The sequence below is a fragment of the Oryctolagus cuniculus genome, chromosome 13, assembly GCF_964237555.1.
Source record: "Oryctolagus cuniculus chromosome 13, mOryCun1.1, whole genome shotgun sequence".
NCBI lineage: Eukaryota > Metazoa > Chordata > Mammalia > Lagomorpha > Leporidae > Oryctolagus > Oryctolagus cuniculus.
The window spans coordinates 102,430,846-102,454,917 of NC_091444.1; the positions used below are offsets into that span (position 1 = coordinate 102,430,846).

The following is a 24,072-nucleotide window of genomic DNA, read 5'->3' on the forward strand; positions in this document are numbered from 1 at the left end:
TTCTTGGTGGAAGGCGCATCCATGCTGGCCTCCCCTCGGACCAGCTGGGTGTGATATTTTTATGAATTGCTTGGAGGAAGGAAGGCATGATGACTCTCAGTTCTTCCTATTAGGAAAAGCCCAGGCATGAGGGGACTTCATAAAGTTCATGGAAAACGGATTACCAGGCAAGTTTATTTTGGTGTAAAAAATGTTGAGGGACAGGTGCTTAGTGCCCTGGTTAAGGTGCCACATCCCATGTCAGGGTGCCTGGGTTCAAGTCCTGGCTCCATTGCCAAATCCACCTTCCATTAACGTGCACCCTGGGAGGCAGCAGATGGTGGCTCGAGTCCTTGGGTCTCTGCCACCCATGTGGGAGACCCTGATGGAGTTTTCTTGCTTCTGGCTTTAGCCTGTGTCAGCCCTGGCTTTTGCAGACATTTGGGGAGTATAACAACAAATGGAAGATATCTCTCTCTCTCTCTGCTTTCAAATAAATAAAAATAGGTAAAAAATTTTGAAATCTGTGAAGTTTTTCATAATGCTTATTTCCGTGAATTTTCTAAAGTTTGCACAGACTTCAAATTTTTTGCATCAAAATAAACATCTTTAAATTCCATTTTTCCATAAACTTTCTTTAAATGTTATCAATAAATCCTCTGGTTCCTTCCTTCCTTCCTTCCTTCCTTCCTTCCTTCCTTCCTTCCTTTCTTTGGTAAAGGTTTATTTTATTTATTTGAAAGGCAGAGAGTTACAGAGAGGCAGAGAGAGAGAGAGAGAGAGAGAGAGAGAGAGAGAAGGGTCTTCCATCCACTGGTTCACTCCCCAGATGATCGCAATGGCCAGAGCTGAGCCATGCCAAAGCCAGAAGCCAGGTGCTTCTTCCAGGTCTCCCACGAGTGTGCAGGGGCCCAAGGACTTGGGCCATCTTCCACTGCTTTCCCAGGCCATAGCAGAGAGCTGGATTATAAGTGGAGCAGCTGGTACTTGAACTGGCGCCCATATGGGATGCCGGCACTGCAGGCCAGGGCTTTAACCCGCTATGCCACAGCTCCAGCTCCTTTCCATAAACTTTTAAAGTTAAGAATAAACTGCAGTTTGTATGAGGATATGTGAAGGCAGACACATGGGGCAAAAATAAGGTACTAAACTTAGGGAAAATGAATCTAAATTACTCATTCACTCATTGAATCATTATTGAGGGTCTACTAAGTGACCAGATATTTTGGTGCATGTTGGGGTGAAAATATTAAGAAGGCAATTCTTAGATAACTTAAATGGAAATAGAAAATTTAAAAAAATTATTTCCTTTTATTTGAAGATCAGAGAGACAGAAACACAGATTTTCCAACTGCTGCCCACAACAGCCAAAACTGGGCGAGGCTGAAGCCTGGAGCCCAGAATTCAATCTGGGCCTCCCACGTGGGTGGCAGGGACCCAAGTACTTGAGCCACCATCCCTGCTGATTCCCTGTGCACGTGAGCAGGAAGCTGGAACTGGATGTGGAGATGTGACTCAAACCCAGGCATCCAGTCTAGGATGCAAATGTTCCAAGCAACATCTTAACATCTTCACCAAATGCCTGGCCTGAGAAAAGCGAATTTAAGAAGCTAGGTCACACAACAGGGAACATATTGTATTAGTTTTGCATTACTACAAAAGATGCCCGAGGCAGGCTACATGGGTCAAAGAGATTATTTTGGCTCACAGTCCTGGAGGTTCAAGTGCATGGCACTGGCAACAGCACCATTCGAATGAGGGCTGTCTTGGCTGCATCGCATCATGGCCAATGGCAATGGCAGGAGCCCATGTGGGAGGAAGGATCACGGCTCAGTACCGAGAGCCAGAGAGAGTTTGGGTGTGCAGGCTCGGATTTTGTAAGTCTGTCTCAGGAACTAACCTGGGTCCCACAAGAAATACCTCAATTTCTTTTAAGAACCTGCCCCAAACTGACCTAATAACTTCCCATTGGGCCCCAAAGGTCCATGCCAACTTTTTCTTTCTTTTCTTTTTCTTTCTTTCTTTCTTTCTTTCTTTCTTTCTTTCTTTCTTTCTTTCTTTCTTTCTTTCTTCTCTCTCTCTCTCTCTCTCTCTCTCTCTCTCTCTCTCTCTCTTTCTGTATTTTTGTCTTTCTTTCTTTTGACAGGCAGAGTTATACAGTGAGAGAGAGAGAGAGAGAGAAAGGTCTTCTTTCCATTGGTTCACCCCCAAAATGGTCGCTATGGCCGGCGCGCTACGCCAATCTGAAGCCAGGGGCCAGGTGCTTCTCCTGGTCTCCCACGAGGGTGCAGGGCCCAAGCACTTGGGCCATCCTCCACTGCCTTCCAGGGCCACAGCAGAGAGGTGGACTGGAAGAGGAACAACCGGGACAGAATCCGGCACCCCAACCAGGACTAGAACCTGGGTACCAGTGCCGCAGGCGAAGGATTAGCCAAGTGAGCCGCGGCGCCGGTCACACACCATCTTTCAATGCCACCACCCTGGAAGCAAGATCTCTAATACAGGAACCTTTGGTGGGGACACTCAAACTGTATCGGAGTCATAACACTTTTTTTTAAAGCTTTTTTTTTTTTTAGCAAGGCAGAGAGACAGAGACAGAAACAGAGAGAAATTCCATCCTCTGATTCATTCCCCAGGTAGCCACAATGGCTAGGGCTGCTCCGGGTTGAAGCCAGGAGCTAGGCGCTCCATCCAGATCTCCCACAGGGGTGGCAGGCGTTCAAGCACTTGGGCCGTCTTCTGCTGTGTTAGGGAGCTGGACTGGAAGTGGAGCAGCCGGAACTTGGTACCGATGCTCTGACGTGGGATGCTAGAGTCCCAGGCAGCAGCCGGGCCCTCTGCACCACAGTGCCGGCCCCAAGGAGTTTACTTTTCTTCTTCTTCTTTTTTTTTTTTTTTTTTTTTTTTTTTTTTTTTTTGACAGGCAGAGTGGACAGTGAGAGAGAGAGACAGAGAGAAAGGTCTTCCTTTTTGCCGTTGGTTCACCCCACACTGGCCGCTGCGGCCGGCGCACGGCGCTGATCCAAAGCCAGGAGCCAGGTGCTTCTCCTGGTCTCCCATGGGGTGCAGGGCCCAAGCACTTGGGCCATCCTCCACTGCACTCCCGGGCCACAGCAGAGAGCTGGCCTGGAAGAGGGGCAACCGGGACAGAATCCGGCGCCCCGACCGGGACTAGAACCCGGTGTGCCGGCGCCGCGGGCGGAGGATTAGCCTAGTGAGCCACCGCGCCAGCCAGGGGTTTACTTTTCTAAGTGATAAACTGATAAGCTTCAGAAATGCACAGGTACTCCACATGTTTAGGTGATTTCATGAATGGCGCTGTTCTGATGGTTTTGTTAAAGGAATATTCAGGGCGATAACCATAATATCTAGGTGTAGTAGGACCACTTTTGTTGGAAGCAGCGGAATCAAAGCTAACTTTAAAACCCACAAGAAAAGGTCAGTTGGCTTCAGACGTGGCTGAGAACAGAGAGGCAGGCAGTGCCCTGAGGAGCTGGTGTGGGTCTCCCACCCTCGGCCCTGTTTATTCTGTGTGGGTTTCATCCTCACCCTTGTTGCACAAAACTGCCTCGTGTGGAAGTCAGGTGCAGCTAGGGTGGGTACAATAAGGCACGACTGATGTTCTTATATACAAATGACCAAAAGTAAGTACATACACACAGAACCAGCCAAACAAGTCTGTTAAAATGCCGCGTGTGATTTCTAGCTCGGGTTTGATGTGTTCTAGGTTGCATGTGAAGAAATGCGAATTTTCCACGCTGGATGAAACTTTGGATGTTATTTATAGCCATGAGTGGACTCCCTAGCATTGCATCTTGTTAATTACAAATCCGAAGTCAAGACACAGCGCCTACGGCACTTTCTAGCCAAGGGAAATCTGGACTGTGTTATCTGGTTGTCTTCTGCATCATTTCTCTAATTTCTTCTTGGTTCGAATGAGGTTTTCAATTGTGATTTGAGGTGAAAGGAGACATTTTGCCAAGCTTCCTTTGATGACTGACTGTTGTTTAGAGAGCTGAGCTGTATCACCATGAAATCAGGGTCCGTATAAGGCCAGCGTGACTTGGCCTTTAACATCTGTTTATATCTCGCTGTTTGTTGGTTACCTAACTACCTCTCCTGATGAAAAGTGTTTAGAAATCTCCAAGGGCAAAAGAAAGAGAACCGTTCTAGTAGGGAAAGAGTGTTTATTAAAGCCGAGTTTCTTTAAAAACCTGTCTTCTTTGGCAGGTTTATAAGAGATAGGTTTTTACACCATCTGGTATAAACACCCAACTAGCATAGCTCCCTAAAAGAAATATCAAGCTGTAAACTCCGAAAACTGAGTAGATGATAGAAATGTTGATGCAGCTCAGCTGAAGTGCTCAGACCTGCTGTTGTCTTCAGAACTTAATAGCTACCCTGGGGGGCCGGCGCCGCGACTCAATAGGCTAATCCTCTGCCTTGCGGCACCGGAACACCAGGTTCTAGTCCCGGTCGGGGCACTGGATTCTGTCCCGGTTGCCCCTCTTCCAGGCCAGCTCTCTGCTGTGGCCAGGGAGTGCAGTGGAGGATGGCCCAAGTACTTGGGCCCTGCACCCCATGGGAGACCAGGAGAAGCACCTGGCTCCTGCCATTGGATCAGTGCGGTGCACTGGCTGCAGCACGTGCCGGCCGTGGCGGCCACTGGAGGGTGAACCAACGGCAAAAAGGAAGACCTTTCTCTCTGTCTCTCTCTCTCACTGTCCACTCTGCCTGTCAAAAAAAAAAATTAAAAAATAAAAATAAAAATAGCTACCCTGGGATGATTTCAACTTACACATAATGTTGAGTGGGATTTTCCTATGCTGATTGCTCTAATATTTCAGAAAATTCTAATTAGCAACTAATTACCATTCCGCCCTGTCATCACATAACTTTCTCACTGCTGCTGTGACTTTCTATCTTCTACGGGGAGAGAGGGAGCCTCCAACAAGTGCTGAGGGTGCTTTTGCGAACTACATAGCACAGGGAGCAACGGTGCACTTGCGATTACATCTGTAAGAGCTGTTTCCAGACAGAGAGTGGAACCCATGCAGGAACAAATTAAGTGCCTTCAAATATGCCTCTTACTTCCTGTAGGCTCCACGTTGCCTCGCAAGGGACTGGATGCAAGGCCTTTTATTTGGAATTCAGAAAATACTTAGAATTCGTTACTACTCATCAGCAGTTAAATCATTTGTTGCCAATTCCTTCATCTTAACTAATTATTTTTTTTTCTTAAAGATTTATTTTTGGGGGGCCGGTGCTGTGGCGCAGTGGGTTAAAGCCCCGGCTTGCAGTGCTGGCATCCCATATGGGTGCTGGTTTGAGTCCTGGCTGCTCCTTTTCTGATCCAGCTCTGCTATGGCCTGGGAAAGCAGTAGAAGATGGTCCAAGTCCTTGGGCCCCTGCACCCATATGGGAGGCCCTGAAGAAGCTCCAGGCTCCTGGCTTCCGATCAGCCCAGCTCCAGCCGTTGCAGCCATTTGGGGAGTGAATTAGCAGATGGAAGACTTCTCTCTCTCTTACTCTCTTACTCTCGTTCTCTCATTCTCTCACTCTCTCACACTCTCTCTCTCACTCTCTCTCTCCCCCCCACCCCCGTAACTCTTTCAAATATTTTTTTTAAAGATTTATTTATTTGAAAGACAGAGTTACACAGAGAGGAAGAGACACAGAGAGAAACAAAGATCTTTCCATCTGTTGCTTCACTCCCCAAATGGCCACAACCACTGGGGCTGGGTCAGGCGGAAGCCAGGAGCTTCTTCTGGTTCTTCCACATGGTTGCAGGGCCCCAAACACCTGGGCCATCCTCTGATGCTTTCCCAGGTGCTTTAGCAGGAGCTGTATCGGAAGTGGAACAGCCGGGACTTGAACAGGCACCCATACTGGGGTCCTGGCGTCAATGCCAGCCCCAGTGATTTCTACTTGAGAAGGAAGTTAAGAGGTTAACAGCTCGTGTTGACAAGTCTTCTTGTTTAAAGATTTGTTTATTATGTGAAAGGTAGAGCTACAGAGAGATCTTCATCCGCTGGTTCACTCCCCAACTAGCTGCAACAGCCAGGGCTGGGCCAGGCAGCAGCCAGGAGCCTGGAACTCCTCCAGGTCTCCCACACGAGTGGCAGGGGCCCAAGCACCCAGGCCATCATCTGCTGCCTTGCCAGGTGCAATAGCAGAGAGCTGGATTGGAAGCACAGCAGACGGGACTCGAACTGTCACTCATCAGGAATGCTGGTGTCACAAGCGCCAGTTTAACCCACTGAGCCCCAACACCAGCGCCCGTGCTGGTTTGCAGTAACACCCCTCAATGACAGATGTGCTGTCTGCTGCTGTGACCTCTGGTTGGTTAATGACTGCCAGCAGCCGTGCAGTCTTAAGATGCAGAAATCCAGGTGTCTGAGACGATGTGACAGCTGATTATTATTCATTGGCCTTTGTGATTTGAATTTATTGGGAACTTAGAACACCACACCGGAGGAATGGCATTTAGCCCAATGGTTAAGACACCCACATTACATTCCATATCGGAGGACTTGGGTTAGATTCCTGGCTCCAGCTCCTGACCCCAGCTTCCTGCCAGTATAGATTCTGAGAAGCAGAAAGGTAATTGGGTTCCTGCCACCCACGTGGGAGACAGTTGTGTTCCTGGAGCCTGGCTTTAGACCGGCCTTGGCTCTTGGAGGCATTTGGGAAGTGAACCAGCAGATGGGAACTTGACCTCTCCCCTGACCCCTATCTCTACCTCTACCTTCCACTAATACTACTAGAGGAATGTTCCACTGCAATGAACAGAGACCTTTGCCATAGTACCAGCTCACCACCTATCCACCTAACCATGTGCGTACTAATTAGGAGGTACCATAGCTACCTGTATATATTGCAGTATGAGACTATGCACTTCTAGCTTTTTTATTTTTTAAGATTTATTTATTTGAAAGACAGAGTTTACAGAGAAATAGAGAGATATCTTCCACTCCCCAGATGGTCTCAATGGCCAGGGATGGGCCAGGCTGAAGCCAGGGGCCAGGAACTTCCTTGGGGTCTCCCACAGGGGCGGCATGGGGCCCAAGGACTAGGGCCATCTTCCGCTGTTTTTTCCCAGGCGCATTAGCAGGGAGCTGGATCAGAAGTGGAGCAGCGGGGACAGGAGCAGGCGCCCATATGGGATGCCGGTGTCGCAGGCAGGTGGCTTTTACCCGCCACAACACTGGCCCCAGCTTTTTGCAACCTGACCCAGAAGAGGCACCTGAACTACAGCTTTGTTGTTCTGCTTTAGCAGTAGTGAGACACCTATAGGCGTTTACCTGTACTTACTTGGCTCTGCTGTTTGTTTCGGAACTGTTCTTGGAGCCGCCCACTCTTGACACACTTGTGTCCTGGCTGTTAGTCCCACACCCTCAGTCCTCACCCTGCAACATCTCCCCAGGGCCGGTTTCTAGAATCCCTTACCCTCCTCAAATACTCGGATGTTGCGAGTTTTCTCTGTCGTGGAGAAGACACTGCACATGTGAGGCTGATTCAACATTTGGACAAGTTCTAGAAGGCAGAGAACCAGCCTGTTTACCACGCATCAATTACCCAGCTGTCTATAAACAGTTGCTGTAGAGAGGATGCTCACTAATGAACACCGTCAGTGCTGTTCAGAGCAGTAGGAAAATTAAATGTTGCACAATTTTACCTTAAATCAGTGCTTCTCACATTTTTGCGTGAGTCACTGAGTATCTGGTTAACACACAGATAATGTCGGTAGGTGGTCTGGGTGTCTGTGGCTATGCTACAGGTGGTCCCAAACACAGGAGCTTCCAGGAGCCCTTAAATGATCCAGCTTCCTGCTAATGCAGACCCCGGGAGGCAGCATGTGAGGGTTCAAATACTTGGGCCTTTGCAACCCACATGGGAGACCTGGATGGAGTTGCTGGCTCTTGGTTTCAGCCTGCTGCATCCCTAGCTGTTTCAGGTGTTTGCAGAGTGAATCAGTCTGTCTGTCTACATCTATCTCTGTCTCTCTTCCTTTCAAATGAATACTTTTTTTGAAGATTTCTTTTGTTGAAAGGCAGAGTTAGAGAGGGATCTTCCATCTGCCTGTTCACTTCCCAAATGGCTGCAATGGCCAGGGGTGGGCCAGGCCAAAGCTGGGAGTGTAGAAATCCATCCAGTTCTCCCACATGCGTGGCAGGGGTCCAAACACTTGGGGGCATTTTCTGCAGTTTTCCTAGCAGAGAGCTGGACCAGAAGTGGAGCAGCTGGGACTCGAACCAGTGCTCATATAGGGTGTCGGCATTGCAGATGGTGCCTTAACCTGCTGTGTGTGCCCCAATGCCAGCCTAATGAATAAATTTTTTTAAATGAAATTTAAGGGGCCAGCGCTGTAGCGTAGTGGGCTAAGCCTCTGCCTGTGGCGCTGCCATCCTATATGGGTACTGGTTCAATCCCTGGCTGTTCCTCTTCCAATCCAGCTCTCTGCTATGGCCTGGGAAAGCAACAGAAGATGGCCCAACTGCTTGGGCCCCTGTATCTGCGTGGGAGACCTGGAAGAAGCTCCTGGCTTCAGATCGGTCCAGCTCTAGTCATTGAGGCCATTTGGGGAGTGAACCGAGGATGGAAGGCCTTTCTCTCTGTCTGTAACTCTACCTCTCAAATAAGTAAATAAAAATCTTTTTAAAAAATGAAATTTAGGAGCAGAGCTTGAATTTCTCAGCATATATCTATTTCTATATCTATGTATCTATATTATATATAGATATATGATAATTACATAAGAGCCGGGAGAGTATATTTCAGAAACCAGGTGTTGTTGCCAGAAAAGCAGTGGGCTTTTCCAGAAGGTGGGGAAGTGAGCTACGTGTGGAGAAGGCCTGCGGGGCACAGAGCAGAGGTGTCATTCACCCGACTGTGGCCAATGGGCCAGGCTGGGAAGACAGCAGCAGCTCCGCTGGCTGCCGCGTCTCAATGGAGCAGTTGTCAGAGACCAGGGTGAGCTTAGCCGTGGGGGTGTGTGGCAGCCGAGGAGGCAGGGGGAGGAAGGTCTTTGACAGTTGCCTCTGTGTCCAGGCTGTGGGATCTGAACCCCAGCTTTCCTTTTCCTCAGCCCTCCTAAGGCTGGGTCTCCAGGCCTCTCCGGGGACAGTGCCCACACCCATCAGATAGAGCCGTGTGCGTGGGAGCCCCAGGGGCCAGCAGGTGATCCAGGCTCCTGCAGCAGCTCCATCATCGCAGGTGCAGGGAGCTTTGTCGGGTCCAGGGAGCAGACACCTGCAGCCAGCTCCAGCTGCCTTAATCTGCTCGCTGTGCCCGCCTGCATTTGGTCTTCCGCCTAACAGAAGAATCCGTCTTGCGTTAGTTGAACGTTCTCAGCTCTCAAATGAGGGCCTTTGTTCATTCTAACTCGCCTACATCTGCCTAAAACAAAAGTTCATTTTGCAAGGCCATGCGGAGGGGGCCTGTGCACAATCCCGGCTCTTGTGTAGAAAAGCTGTGTGCCCAACTTTTTATTCAGAGAGAAAAGCACGTCTCCAAGATGCTCACGTGGGTGTTTTCTGTCGCTCTACTGGTCATGTCTTGTCTATCTCTCAGGAAACAATGGGCGTTTCTCAGCCCTGGCTTAGATGTAGTTAGGTGACTTCAGATCCCAGAGGTGGCCCAGAGGCACTGTTACCGTTAAAGAGACGGCAGCTCCCTGTCTGTGATGTCCCTGAAGACTTGTCTCAAATGAATGAAAAAGATGGAACAGAATATCCGGAAACTGAGACAATTAAAAAGATGTAGCAAAAATGCAACGAGAAGACCTTCCAGAGGAAGAAACGGACAGAAGGAATAATTGAAGCAAGGACTGAAACTTCCCAAAATTAATGATAGCAAAACACATATCCAGGGAACACCAAACAGGATATATATCAAAAAATCTACACCCTAGGCCGACCGTATTCACTGCATTATTTTAAAGGCAGAGAGAAAACCTTGAAAGAAATTAAACTGGGGAATCAGAGGCCGGTGCTGTTGTGCTGTAGGTTAAGCCTCTACCTGCGGCACCGGCATCCCATATGGACACCACTTCTAGTCCCGGCTGCTCCTCTTCCAATCTAGCTCCCTGCTATATGGCCTGGGAAAGAGTGGAAGATGGCCAAAGTCCTTGGGCCCCTGCACCCGCAATAAACCCTGAAGAAGCTCCTGGCACCTGCCTTCACATCGACTCAGCTCCAGCTGTTGCGGCCATTTGGGGAATGAAGCAGCAGATAGAAGACCTCTCTCTGTAACTCAAATAAATCTTTATAAAATAAATGATCAAGGCCGGCACCACGGCTCACTTGGCTAATCCTCCACCTGCGGCGCCGGCACCCCGGGTTCTAGTCCCGGTTGCTCCTCTTCCAGTCCAGCTCTCTGCTGTGGCCAGGGAAGACAGTGGAGGATGGCCCAAGTGCTTGGGCCCTGGACCTGCATGGGAGACCAGGAGGAAGCACCTGGCTCCTGGCTTCGGATCGGGGCAGTGCCGGCAGTAGCGGCTATTTGGGGGTGAACCAATGGAAGGAAGACCTTTCTTTCTGTCTAACTCTGCATGTCAAAAAAAAATTAATTAATTAATTAAAAAGCAATAACTTTGGAAGACTGAAAAGAGAAGCTTTTAAAAAAAATAAATGATCAAGCTGTCTAGTGTATAATATCCACATCCACTTCCTTAGTTTGCTTGAGTGTATAAATTCTCACTGGTTTCACTTGATAGGCACTATGGGATCATTGCTTACATGGTGATTATTTTCATGTTTTTTCTTTTTTTTTTTAATATTTGAAAGGCAGGGTAACAGGAGAGATCTTCCACTTGCTGGTCAACTCCTTAAATACCCACAATAGCCAGCAGTGCGCCAGCCTGAAGCCTGATTCCACCCAGGTCTCCTTTGTGGGTGGCAGGGACTCACACAAACTTGCAAATAAAGGGGAACCAAGCACTGAATTTCCTCTACAAACTGTCCCAGAGGCTGATCAAGTCACGGTTTCTCCTCTGCAGGGAACAGATGAAGGAAATGAGATTGAGAATGGTGCCACTGTGTAACCCCTATTAAGCTGACGGACCCAGGCAGTGACCTCCAATGGTGACTGGGAACCCAGGGAGAGATCAGACATACCGTGCCCCCGGATGGAAGACTACCACCACTGCTGAGGCACACTGTCCCCTTCAACAAGCAACATCACTGTCTGTGGACCCAAAACAAATTTAGAGAACTGTCTTGAAGGGTGTCACAGACAATCGGCAAAGTCTGGGAAGGTACATAGCAAACCTGTTTTCTTCATACTCATTACAAGGAACAAACGAATAGAGGGGGAGGCAGAGTGGAACTCTAGAATTCATGGAGTTTATCGGGATCTTGATTCAGAGTATATAAACATTTGATTAGGAAGTGACTTTGTCGGTGTGATGGTATTTTTGTGTGTTCTAAGGAGCTCTGATCTTTTCAAAGTACAGACTGAAATATTCATGAAAGAAGCCAATGATGCTTGGGGTTATTACTTCAAAAGAACACAGGCAAGGGATGGCACAAGTGGGGTTATGGATAAAACACGACTAGCTATGGGGTGATATCTGCTGCAACTGAGTGACAGGTACTGTGGGGTTACTTATTTTAACATGATTAAAAATTTCCACAATAATTGAAGCAGATAAACACCGAAAACAAACCAATTACTACTTGAATTTAGGAAGAGTTCTGAGTCTCCAGTTAAACATGAACGCTACTGAGAAACACAAACTCTATCAGTGTGCAGTCAGAGTCAGATGTGCAGAACATGCAGTCCACATTACAGACAGGTGGTGGCCGGCACCACAGCTCAGCAGGCTAATCCTCCGCCTTGCGGCGCCAGCACACCGGGTTCTAGTCCCAGTCGGGGCGCCGGATTCTGTCCCGGTTGCCCCTCTTCCAGGCCAGCTCTCTGCTGTGGCCCGGGAGTGCAGTGGAGGATGGCCCAAGTGCTTGGGCCCTGCACCCCATGGGAGATCAGGAGAGCCACCTGACTCCTGGCTTTGGATCAGCGCAGTGCGCCGGCCGCAGTAGCCATTGGAGGGTGAACCAACGGCAAAGGAAGACCTTTCTGTCTGTCTGTCTGTCTCTCACTGTACACTCTGCCTGTCCAAAAAAAAAAAAAAAAAAAAAAAAAAAGACAGGTGAGCCTGATATCGCACTGCTAGCTCTTAATTCTTCAGCCTACATATTCTAATACCTGCTGTCTAAAAGGCTGCAACACATTAGGAAACAAAATTTATAAGGATGACAACAAATTACTGACTATTCTACAGAGACAGGATGCCCCTCAGTTGTGTAAATCAAGCTAATGGTTTGTTTTTAAGAAAGCCACTACGTTTCAAAAAATTTTTCCTCTTTATTTAAACATAAAACACATTTACAGCATGCAGGTTAATTTAAAAATTATATGGCGTCTTCCCAAACCAATTATCTTTGAATGTATCTTCAAGCACTGAAAAGAAACCAACATATTCCACAGGTAGACTCAGACTCTCTTCTGTCATCTCATGTCAAATTGAGTTACAAATTGAGAGTGATGCACAGTAGTTAGTTCTCTTAAGTTAGGCAAATAATTTAATTGATCACCATGAATAAATACTACTCTTTTATTTCATTGAGTTTGTCTTCTGATCCACCTACCAACACCATTAAGATAAACAATATATCCAGTCAAAAAAAAAAAAAAAAAAAAAAAGACACCACAAACTGAAGTGTCAATATTCTAGTTGATCAGAAAATGTCATGTAGAAGAGTAAATGCTGTGTTTAATGCCTACTATAGCAAAAAGCAGTTCACTGAAACAAATTTATGAAATTATAGGTATACTTTATGAAAGTTTGAAATTATAAATAGGAAAGAACCATTAAGATACTTAAAACCTAACACTGTGTACTCTGAACCACATGCTAGTTACGACTCACTGCTCCACAGCACCAATACCCATGATACGTCTTACAAGAATGAAACTACCACATTCAGACATAAGAGAAAACAAATTCTGCTCCATTTATGAATATTGCTGAAGAAGCAAGTTTTCATTTGAAAACAAATATATGTGAATGCAGCCAAATGCTGCACCACTTGGAAAACTATCATCACACAAAGGCTGTTGCACTTCATTAACTGTATTACACACTATCTTGCTGCATCAAAGTTTTATCTCAATTTCTGGAGTGCTTTTGATCAATCCGAAAAGCAACACAATCATTTTAAAGGCTGAAGACTACAACAGCAAGGATTTTTGACTGTTAAAAAAATAAATAAATAAATTTATCTTTTAAATCAAAATTATTATAAAAGTGGAAATTACAATAGTTAAGGAAATAGAAAAATAAGCCAATCATGATCTAGATCATCTAACTATGGCTTCAAATTTATTAATACAAATATCTGTGTATAAAACTTTTTCAAAAAGTTAATTCTGTCAGCCAGATCCTAGCACAGAGCTTTCCAAGTCTCTCTCCCGACTGAATAGCCTTAAATTCCCATTCTCTGTGAATTTTTGCTAAAACAGTTGCAGTCACACCACCATCCTCACTGATGAAGCAAATATTAAAATCTTTCTCTATTCCTTTATCATTCTTTTATAGCTCCCTAAAATGAACTGTTGACTTAATCACTTGAGAAAGAAGCGGTAAAAAATAGGTACACACTTAGTATTATTAAGGGCTACAGTCAACAAAGTTTGTGGATTAGTGACTCCCAAACCATGTACTAATTCTAGACGAAACATTATAAATTATAGTGTGTAACTTAGTGTAGCAGGGTAAAAACACTTCAGGGACTTCAGACCAAAATTTGCCTACATACTTAATTCACCACGTACCTGTCCTCAATTTCCTAAGGCTATGCATTTAGATCTGTCAATACAGTATTAAGAACATACCACCATTTTATCCTACAGGATTTTCACTGTACTGATGCTGACAAATTGAGAACTGTCCCAACTTTGTGCAGCCGGCTTAGCAGAATGAAGCAAGGTATTTCCATTCCACCCAGCTGTCATGAGTGCACGTCAGGAAGAAGAGAAACACAATTCCTTTTCCAAACTCTCTGACACGGAGATCTGCCTCTGCTTTTGTAAAATATTTCTATTAAAAACAACTCGGCAACAGGCATTTCATGAGATGACAATCAGGTGGCCTCGCTCAGTCTCAAATGCCTAGTCAGGCAGTGTAGTTTCAGTGCGCAAACTTCAGAGACCATTCAAGATACAAATAACCGCATCCGTGGGGCCGTGGGGCCACGTCAAGGGCTTTCCAAATACAGTACTGACTGGATACATTTCGTGGGCATGTAGTGTTGGAAGTGGTTAAATTTAAGACATTTAATCTAAATGTTCCATTTTCCCTAAAACAAAACAAAACAAAAGACATTTTCATAGGAAAAGAAAAGCAAGCAGCAGTAGCAGCTAGCTAATTTAAACCGAGATTAAAAAATGAACATACAACACACACAAAACATACACAAAAACAAATGCAGAAAGCACGGTCCTATAAGGTAGTCAGCTTGGCACAGTGCAGACTGAACTGAAGACACGGAAGACGAGCTGTGTAATAAATAGGGCCGCAGTTCCTAAGACGCCACGATCGCACTCTAGTTGTATTGGGAAGCAGCAGAGTTTACAAGAATGGGTAGGAGACAGCTGTACAGGCCAGGTACAATTTATACATTTAAAAAAAAGTTTGAATTCTACAATCGCAGGGGCCAGAGGTGAGAGTCACGGAACGACTCGGATACTAGGTCCTCTTCATACTTCCGTTATTTTCAACACCTGAAAATAGGAGAAAAATGGAAAAGATTTTAGTGTTAGAAAGCTCGCCTGAGATAAGCATGAAGGCTCAGACCAGGCGAGAAACAGTTTAGCCAATGCCTCTGACCGCTCTGGCAATGTCGTGTTACCTGATCCCTTCTTCATCCATGACCTCCTAAGTACAACTGTTGAGAAGGGACTCGGCCCCCGTCTGCTTTCCTTTTCCCTAGTAAAGCTATGACGAGCTGGTAAGTGAATGCTATTTGTGTACAGAAGAAAAAAGATGACTCATCTCTTCACCAGCAGGTGGCCGCTAATGACATTCTTCAACCCAGGACTACTAACCAACAAGCAGTAGTTAGCTAACTAACAAGTAGTGGTTCCGTAAAGGGAAGCTACTCAACGGAGGAAGGGGAAGAATACAAAATGAAAGGCACCCCCCCGAGGGGAAAGGGCAGAGAGATAAGCAGTCCCCACTGCTGGCACCTGGAGTCGCCCTTGTGTTAACTGCTACTTACCCACACGTTTAGGAAAACTCCGCATGTTCAAAGTACTAAGTAAACAGTTCAGTCAGGAATCTAATTTATAAAGCTGAAGAATTTTAAAGAGAGTGAAAATGGGAAACTACTTTTAAAAAACTGCTCAAGTTTCTACCAGTAGAAAAGTGAGAATTCGAACTCCGATGGGATTCTCAAGTCCAGGCCCTTCACTACCACGTCTCTCTTAAATTCCATACTACACAAAGTATGACATTAAGTTACTGGAAACGTGATTCTAGAATATCGCTTAACTTTCTGCTCAAAGTTAGAGCCTCTGTGTGTGTAAAAGGTCAAGATGAAACCAAACAAGATTAAAATAAACTGAATTTAGTATTTGTAACAAGTTAACATTCTCAGAATAATCTAGTGTTTTTAATTTTCAAAGCACCTGTATTCTTGGGACTTCCTGAAGAACTAAAATCAGAATTCCTGTCCTATGACCAATTAGCCACCAACTAATCAACTGTTGTAAAAGAAAATGTTCAGAACATATTACAAAGTTAGCTACCAACAGCAAAAGCAGAACATGTATAGTATGTTATTCCTCCAATGGTCAATCAAAAGTTTAAACTTTTAAAAGTTTTAAAAACAGTATGTAAATATACATACAATATGTTGGGTGATATCTGAGTATTTATGTTCTACATTGTGATATTCTTTATTCTGCTACAAGGAACTTGTATTTGTACAGTTTGTATTGATTGTATAGTTAAGTAAAATACAAAAGTCTTTTAGAAAAATCACCCAGAAAAGATAAAGAGAGATAACTCATTAAAAAAAAGGAAATATAAACAGGCCAACAAAGATGTGAAAAAAAAAAAGTCCAACTTCACTGATAAATCAACAAGATGCTATTTATTTGGCTATTACGTAAAAATCTTAAAAACATTTAATGTTCAGTGCTGATAAGGATGCAATAAATAGTACCCTTGAGCCATTTGCCAGTCTGATTTTGTGCAATTTTTCTAGAAAGCCATGTGTTAATATGTACCCAGGGCTTTGAAAACATTAATACTTTGTAATTGCACTGGGAATCTTCTGGAAATGATCTATAGGGTGAGGTAGTATAAAAGATACTTTCTTATCTGGAAGTTTCAATTTCGGAAATTTTCAAATATGAAAAAAATTTACATCATTAAATGTCTAATAAAAGAGAATGTCTAGCCAGTGTTGTGGCACAGCAGGTTAAGCCACCAGTGTCAGCATCCCATATGGGCACTGGTTCAAGTCCCAGCTGCTCCATTTCTGATCCAGTTCCCTGATAATGGCCTGGGAAAGCAGCAGCAGATGACCCAAGTGCTTGGGCCCCTGCACCCTGTGGGAGACCCAGAAGCAGCTCCCGTTTCCTGGCTTCAGCCTGGCCCAGTCCCAGCCATTGAGGCCACTTGGGGAGTGAACCAGATCCCTCCCTCTCTCTCTCTCTGTTAACTCTGCTTTTCAAATAAACTAATAAATCAGAACACTTACTTATTACAAACGATGTAGTATGTTAGGTTTAAAAACAGATAAAAACATAAATTTGAATGTATGATTTGACTTAAACTATGAAAAAAAGACCAGGAGAAATTGTGTTGTTACTTTTATAATTACATATGTCAAGAAAAAATAAGTCAGGACTCATAGGAATAAAAAAAGACTAACTAATGGCTCCCTGCTTCCATACACAGCTCTGACCGCAATGCCAGCAACTACACACCGGCAGTCTGTGCAGACGTTACACCTGCTTGCCTCCGCCGCCCCGCACGGCCACAGGCTGGCTGTTCTGAACAAAGGCGCCGCCTCCGCGAATTGCACTTGGATGAGTTGGAGAAGCTGCTGGATGCTGCCCGGGCCGAATGGGTTTAGCTAATAAGAAAAACAAACAGTGACTTTAGGAGAAAGCCGAACACGTGACTGCAATGACAGTCCCTTCTCTACTCACAATCAAGTCCCAGGTGTTTCCCTGTGTCTTTTTGTTCTTTTTCTTTTTGGCCCTATCCTTTTCTCCAGGACACATACAATCCATAGCCTGTTAAAGATCCTATTCCCGCACCAAGGATTATTCTGACACATGAAACGACAGCCGACGACGTCTTTTCTTGCACTTCTCTCTGCCTACGACGCTGCTCTACAGTCTCTCCTACTCTGACCATGGCTGCTTGCTCCTCCAGCTCTTGGTTATTCTTGTCTTGTTAATGTCGTTAGCCCTCCATTTCCCTCCCTAACAGTACCACTCTTGAGCAAGTTAGAAACCAGACAAGGACCCCCAGGGCAACACTGCATATAGTCAGATTACGTCAACAACATGAAAGCATCGGAAGGGAGCGGGGGGTAGAGGAGTCAAGGCAGCCACTAACCGATCTGAGCCGAATGCCCTCTCCTGGCCATGTTCTTCGACCTGACTGCTTCCTTGATGCGGTCCACTTCTTGCTGATAGCGCTTCCGATCCCGAGAGGCATTTTCCTTCGCTTCTTTCAGTGCCGACTCCAAAGCTTTCACTCTCTCGGCTGTAGCTCTCAGTCGCTTCTCCAACTTGGGAAGTTCGCAGCGAAGATCCGCATTATCACGTACCAACTAGAAAGGAACACAAGATAACAATGGTTCTAGCTGGATGATGCGAGAAGGCATGAGACTTTCATAATTGCTCTTTTTTTCTGAAGCAGACTCAGGGATGCCAGGGCTCTGAGTCAGCCTCCTTGACGGCTGTGGCTCTGGGGCTGGATGCAAAATTTCCCAACTCTGCAGCCCGATGCTTTTTATTTTTTTTAAATATTTATTTATTTTTATTTACTTGGAAGAGTTACACAGAGAGAGGAGAGGCAGAGAGAGAGAGAGGGAGGTCTTCCATCCGCTGGTTCACTCTCCAGATAGCCACCAACGGCCGGAGCTGTGCCGATCTGAAGCCAGGAGCCAGGAGCCAGGAGCTTCTTCCAGGTCTCTCACACGGGTGCAGGGGCCCAAGGACTTGGGCCATCTTCTGCTATCCCAGGCCATAGCAAAGAGCTGGATCAGAAGAGGAGCAGCCAGGACTCAAACCAGCACCCATATGGGATGCCGGAATTGCAGATGGCGGCTTAACTGCTACACCACAGCGCCGGCCTCTCATAATTGCTCTTTAAAAAACTAAGTAAACTTGGAATCAGTGTTGTGGTGTAGCAGGTTAAGCCACCTGTGACACCAATATGTGCTGGCTTGAGTCCTGGTAGCTCTACTTCGGAGCCAGCTCCCTGCTAATGTGCCTGGGAAAGCAGTGGAAGATGGCCCAAGTGCTTGGGCCCCTGCATCCAAGTGGAAGACCAGGAGGAGGCAACTGGTTCCTGGCTTCTGCCTATCTCAGCCCTTGCTGTTGGGGCCATTTGGGGAATGAACCACAGATAGAAGATCTCTCTCTCCCTCTCTCTGTAACTCTTTCAAATAAAAATACGTTTATTTTTTTTTTAAAGCAAAACCAAACAAGCACAGTACCACGAGGGGCTGGTGCTGTGGCGCAGCAAGTGAACCCCAGTCTGCAGCACTGGGATCCCATATGGGCACCGGTTCGAATCCTGGCTGCTCTGCTTCCAATCCAGCTCCCTGCTAATGCACCTGGGCAAGCAGAAGATGATGGCTGAAGTCCTTGGGCCACTGCACCCAACTGGGAGACCTGGAAGAAGCTCCTGGCTTTAGACGGGCTCAGGTCCAGCCTTTGCAGCCATTTGGGGAGTGAACTAGAAGATGGAAGACATCTCTCTCTGTCTCTACCTCTCTGAAACTCTTTCAAATATATATATATTTGTATTGTGTGTCCACAGGCAGAGTGGACAGTGAGAGAGACAGACAGAGAGAAAGGTCTTCCTTTTTCCATTGGTTCACCCCAAAGTGGCCGCTGCGGCTGGCGCGCTCCGCTGATCCAAAGCCAGGAGCCAGGTGCTTCTCCTGGTCTCCCATGCGGGTGGCAGGACCCAAGCACTTGGACCATCCTCCACTGTACTCCGGGCCACAGCAGAGAGCTGGACTGGAAGAGGAGCAACTGGGACAGAATCCAGTGCCCTGACCAGGACTAGAACCCGGGGTGCTGGCGCCGGCCTCAAATAAATATTTAAAACAAAAAGATTACCATGAATAAGTTAAGAAAGCTGACAGCCCAGAATTTCCTATAGAGAGATTAAAAACATGTTTCCACTGGTCTACATTACAGGGTTGTTAAAAGCTGCTGGTGGTTTCCTCATATCGTCTGGTAAAATAATGGAATGGCCAGAGCATACACATTTCTGAGGACTGGAAAGACTGAAACACTTGCCACTTCTGCAGTTTGATTCTGCGATGTTGCAGCAAGCAGTAGACAGCCTGCGTTACCTGTTTGTGCACTTTAGTGAGCTGTTCCAGATTGTTCTCCAGAAAAGAGATTTTCTGCTTCTGCGCAGCACTGCCCCCAGTGTCATCAGAGTCGATCTCGGCGCTCTGAGAGAAGGAGGTCCGAATTTCAGGGGCTACAAAACGAACTGCACACAGCCAGCTCTTCCCACACCCCCTGGGCACGTCCCGCTACCTTTTTAACTCTGGTTGCCAGGTCCTGAACAAAGAGCTTACGCAGGTTGTGTAAAGTCTGAAGTTCTTTTGCCTGGAATCAAGTATAGCAGTACTTTTAGAATTCAGACTTCAAGGCTAGGAAATGGGATAAAAGCCCGCACAAGACCTCGCCCCGTTTATCTTCATTTTTCTTACCACTGTCTCTTCCAAACCCTTCAAGTCTTGTCTTGCTTGTTCTCGTCTGTCTTGCATGACCCTAACAGTGGGAGAACATACAGGCATGGTTTCATCTTTGATTCCTTAAAATTCTAGCTTTAGCACAACAATTCATTCAATATTTTTATCTGAAGGACTCAATAAATTCAAATAGATGAAAGACGCTTCTTTTTAAAGTTTATCTATGCTATTTCTTTCAAAGGAATTTTATATTCCTGATAATCTCTTTCCAAATCTATAGTTTATCAGGAAAAAAACCCTCCTCATATAGCAATGGAAGACATGAAATAAAATGTGGCAGTATTCCAAGAATACGAACAATTCTAATTTAGATTTTTAATTATGTCATATGGGATTCTGTTATTTATCCAAAATGATACTAACTGGGAATGATAGACTAAATTGTCAAAGAGTAAAATATTTTACACTAAAATCTTTATTCTAACAAAACGGCGGCTGCAATGCAGCAGCACGTCTACACAGCCCCTTGCACAGGTCCTGATGGAGTGACCATCCTGGGACAGCAGTTCACCTGCACCGTGTCTCTCACAAACTCAAGGCACATGAAAAACTGTGAGTGTCCTAACCGCTCTGATTCTACAAAACTGAGTACCAACTCTGTTCATGGGGAACAAGCAATGAAAACCTCTGTCCAAAAGACAAGACTGCAAACAGTAAGGTTCTCTTATGCAAGATCAAATCTGAAAAAAACTCATCTTGGGGTAGAACCTGCAATCACTTAAATTACTGACTGCCATGTTCTAGGTTCATTTTTAAGATAAATCCTGAAGTAATATGGTGACACTGATATAGCAAGAGGGCCGAAGGGTAAGACCTTGCTTTCAGTCAAACACAGCATAAATTCTCAGTTTTTAGATGTAAATCAAAACAACTCCAAATATTTTCTTGAAAATACACTCAAGTCCATAGGAAGTAAAACATGTACCCACTAGACGTATCCAAAGGCAATGCCTACGGTCCTCTAGTTTTTATTTTTAAATTTTAATTAAAGCAGTTACTCACGTAAGTTCATGTAGTTTTTTGCTCTTTTCCTGATCTGTAGCTTTCAACTTCTCATGTTCTACTCTGAGACGTTCCTGCTCTAACATCATTTTCTGGTTTTGGCTGACAAAAGGAAAAAAAACAGTATATCAACATCATAATTTTCTGAAGGCTGTCATTACAAAAATTTTTAAAGGTCTTGTCCATACCTATCACTTTTAATATTTTTGGGGTGGGGAAGATTATGGTTTATTCATATATTTGAAAGTCAGTGTTAGAGAGGGAGAGACATAAGGATCTTCCATCCACTGGTTCACTTTCCTAAGTGGTCACAATAACCAGGATTGAGCCAGGCTGAAGCCAGGGGCCAGGAGTTTCATCTGGTTCTCCCACATGGGTGGCAGAGGCCCAAGCACCCGGGCCATCTTCCAACGCTTTCCCAGGCCATTATTAGGGAGCTGGATGGGAAGCAGAGCAGGCAGGACAGGAAGTGACATTGCAGATGGTGGCTTTACCCACTACTGCCACGATGCTGCTCCCTATCACTTTTAATTTTTAAATGTATTTATTTGAGAGACAGAGAAAGACAGAGCTCCCACCTGCTAGTTGACTCCCTAGATGTTCACCATGGCTGGGGCTAGGAACTCAGTTCAGGTCTCCAGTGCGGGTGCAGCATCCCAACCACCTGAGCTCTCACCTCTGTCACACTGGGTCTACACAAGTAAGACACTAGAGCCAGGAAGAGGTGGGCACTGAAGCCAGGTTCTCGGATATGGGACTCGCAGGTGTTTAACTGCTAAGGCTAAACGTTGTCCCAATTTTTTGAACTCTATCATCTCATTTTTCAGACACTCAAAATATCTTCTGTTATCCTGTCCTCCATAGGTGCAGAAAGAGATAGGACCTTTTGGTCATCCAATATTTTTCATGTTTTAAATAAAAATTATGATTTCATTTTTCCATGTCTTTCATTTCCTTGAATCCTTATTACTGCTTTCGTTAAGTACTAGTTAGATCTATGCCCCAAACTTCTGTTTTGTTGTTGCCATCTTCTGGTTTCTATTCAAATCATTACACCCATCCCATGTAGGTGAACATGATTACCGAAGTAGAGAAATGTCTTCTAGGTAAACTAAGAGGACGACTTCTATTAAAAAACAAAAACCAACCTCTAAACCCTTAATTTCTAATAAAAATTTTATCAGTTAAGAATCAAAAAAACAAAGAAATAGAAGTTAAGCGGGCCAGCCCAGTGGTGTAGCAGGTAAGATTGCCGCCTGCAATGCTGGCATCCCATATGAGCACCAGTTCGAGTCCTGGATGCTCCTCTTCTTATCCAACTCTCAGGTCCTTGGGCCCTTGCACTCATGTGGGAGAACCAGAGGAGACTCCTGCCTCCTGGATTCCAATCGGCCTAGCTCCAGTTGTTGTGGCCAGTTTGGGGGAGTGAACCAGTGGATGGAAGACCTCTTTCTCTCTCGCTCTCTGCCTCTGTAACTCCGCCTTGCAAATAAACAAGTAAATAAATCAATCTAAAAAAAAAAAGTTAAATGATTTGAGGGAGAATGCAATAATGAGTTTAAGCTGAGGCTCTCTCTCTCTCTTTTTTTTTTTTTAACTTAGCATTTAGAGCAAACAACCTAAGAAAATCTTTCAGAACTTTTTAAAAATTTTACTCTACAGTGTGAAAATTCTTTATTTTCCAAGTCAAAAAATAGAATTTCCTTGAAAACAGGTTTCAAGTAAGGACATACTGACCACTAGTAACATTATTTCCTCTGAATTTTTTGCAGTTAGTTTCAAATATGTGAGAGAAAAGAAAAGTATACTTACTCTTGAAGGTCAGTGATAAGTTTTTCTTTTGCCTCAACTTCATCTCTCAAACTACTGATTTGTTTTTGATGGGTTTCTCTGTGGCTTTGGATCTGTTGTTCAACGGCTTGCTAAAGTGTTTGAGGGGAAAGAATGTTAGAGTCAGACTAATCAAAATCAGTAACAATGTATTAAAGCCATCAGAATCCAATCTAAGAACAAACTTGCCTTCACTTCATTTGCAGTCTGAACCTTATTTAAGTGCTCCTTTTCCATTTCATGGACTTTCTCTGTTTAGTTAGGGAAAGAAAGCAGAAGAACAAAGTCTTAAAAGAGTCCTCATATAAACCAATCATGTAAGCCAAAGGGACAAATGGGTCTTATGAGAAATAGGTTTTTCAAGAAACACTCAAAATTAAGTTATCCAAATATCACAAAGTAAATCTTGCACTCCAGGCTCAATAACGCGTTGACTACTATATTTGTGCTGATATTAAGCATTGTTTTTTCTTTGCCTAACCCCAGAACAGAGGGTTAAAGGGATGGTAGGCAAAGAAGTTAGTTTCTAAATCTACTTTAAGGTTTATATACAAGAGATCTTTAAGTCTCCTCATACACACACACACACACACACATAACAACTTCATAATCTTACAGGAAACTCCTAGACTGGCCATTTATATATTCAAACACAATTTTTTTAAAATGTTTCAAAGGCAACTTAAAATATATGATGTTTACTATTCCAAGTTACCCATATTCCTACTGTTCTTTATCAGTGTGAATACAAGTTTACTACAATCACCTAAAGGCAAGAAGGATTAACACAGAACATAAACTGGGAGCTAATACCTTGTGCTCGAAGCTGAACTAGTTCTTCACTGAGGGAGTCGACAGATTCTTCGAGCTGCCTTTTCTTCTGCTCCACATTTTGCAGGTATTCAGTCAATGACTTGATTTTGGCTTCATGCTTTTGGAAGAAATACACTGATATGAACAGGAGAAAAACCTCACACACACATTTTGTTGTTAAGAATATCTGGAGGTACAGTAATATCTAAGTATATTACATATGCAGAGGTATCATGTTGAGGGGGTCAAATTTTAAAATGATAGAGTTTATCAATACACTATTCATGCGTAGAGCTTCTACCACGTGCAAACTAAGGGACTAAAGGCTGAAATATGAGACAGTATTTTTAGAATTTTCTCCATCTAATATCACAGTCTTCCTCCTCCTTGCACAGATTCTATCTGGGGAATGATCCCACTC

General features: G+C 44.8%; 1 protein-coding gene and 1 pseudogene across 2 annotated transcripts in view; one reads left to right on the forward strand and one right to left on the reverse strand.

Moving 5' to 3' along the window:
• The window catches only part of LOC138844904 (uncharacterized), a 74,649-nt pseudogene extending 63,473 nt beyond the window's left edge, over positions 1–11,176 (forward strand).
• A 1,149-nt stretch (positions 11,177–12,325) lies between these two features.
• Positions 12,326–24,072, reverse strand: part of KIF5B (kinesin family member 5B) — a 44,183-nt gene continuing 32,436 nt past the window's right edge. For both annotated transcript variants that reach the window (XM_051821684.2, XM_051821683.2), the window contains exons 17-26: positions 23,652–23,769; positions 23,028–23,089; positions 22,821–22,930; positions 21,009–21,110; positions 19,965–20,025; positions 19,789–19,860; positions 19,596–19,700; positions 17,618–17,834; positions 16,978–17,126; positions 12,326–14,763 (exon numbers count right to left, since the gene is read on the reverse strand). In XM_051821684.2, coding sequence (XP_051677644.1) covers positions 16,996–17,126; positions 17,618–17,834; positions 19,596–19,700; positions 19,789–19,860; positions 19,965–20,025; positions 21,009–21,110; positions 22,821–22,930; positions 23,028–23,089; positions 23,652–23,769 — 978 coding nt within the window. In that variant the 3' untranslated portion in view covers positions 12,326–14,763; positions 16,978–16,995. The remainder of the gene's footprint in view (positions 14,764–16,977; positions 17,127–17,617; positions 17,835–19,595; positions 19,701–19,788; positions 19,861–19,964; positions 20,026–21,008; positions 21,111–22,820; positions 22,931–23,027; positions 23,090–23,651; positions 23,770–24,072) is intronic.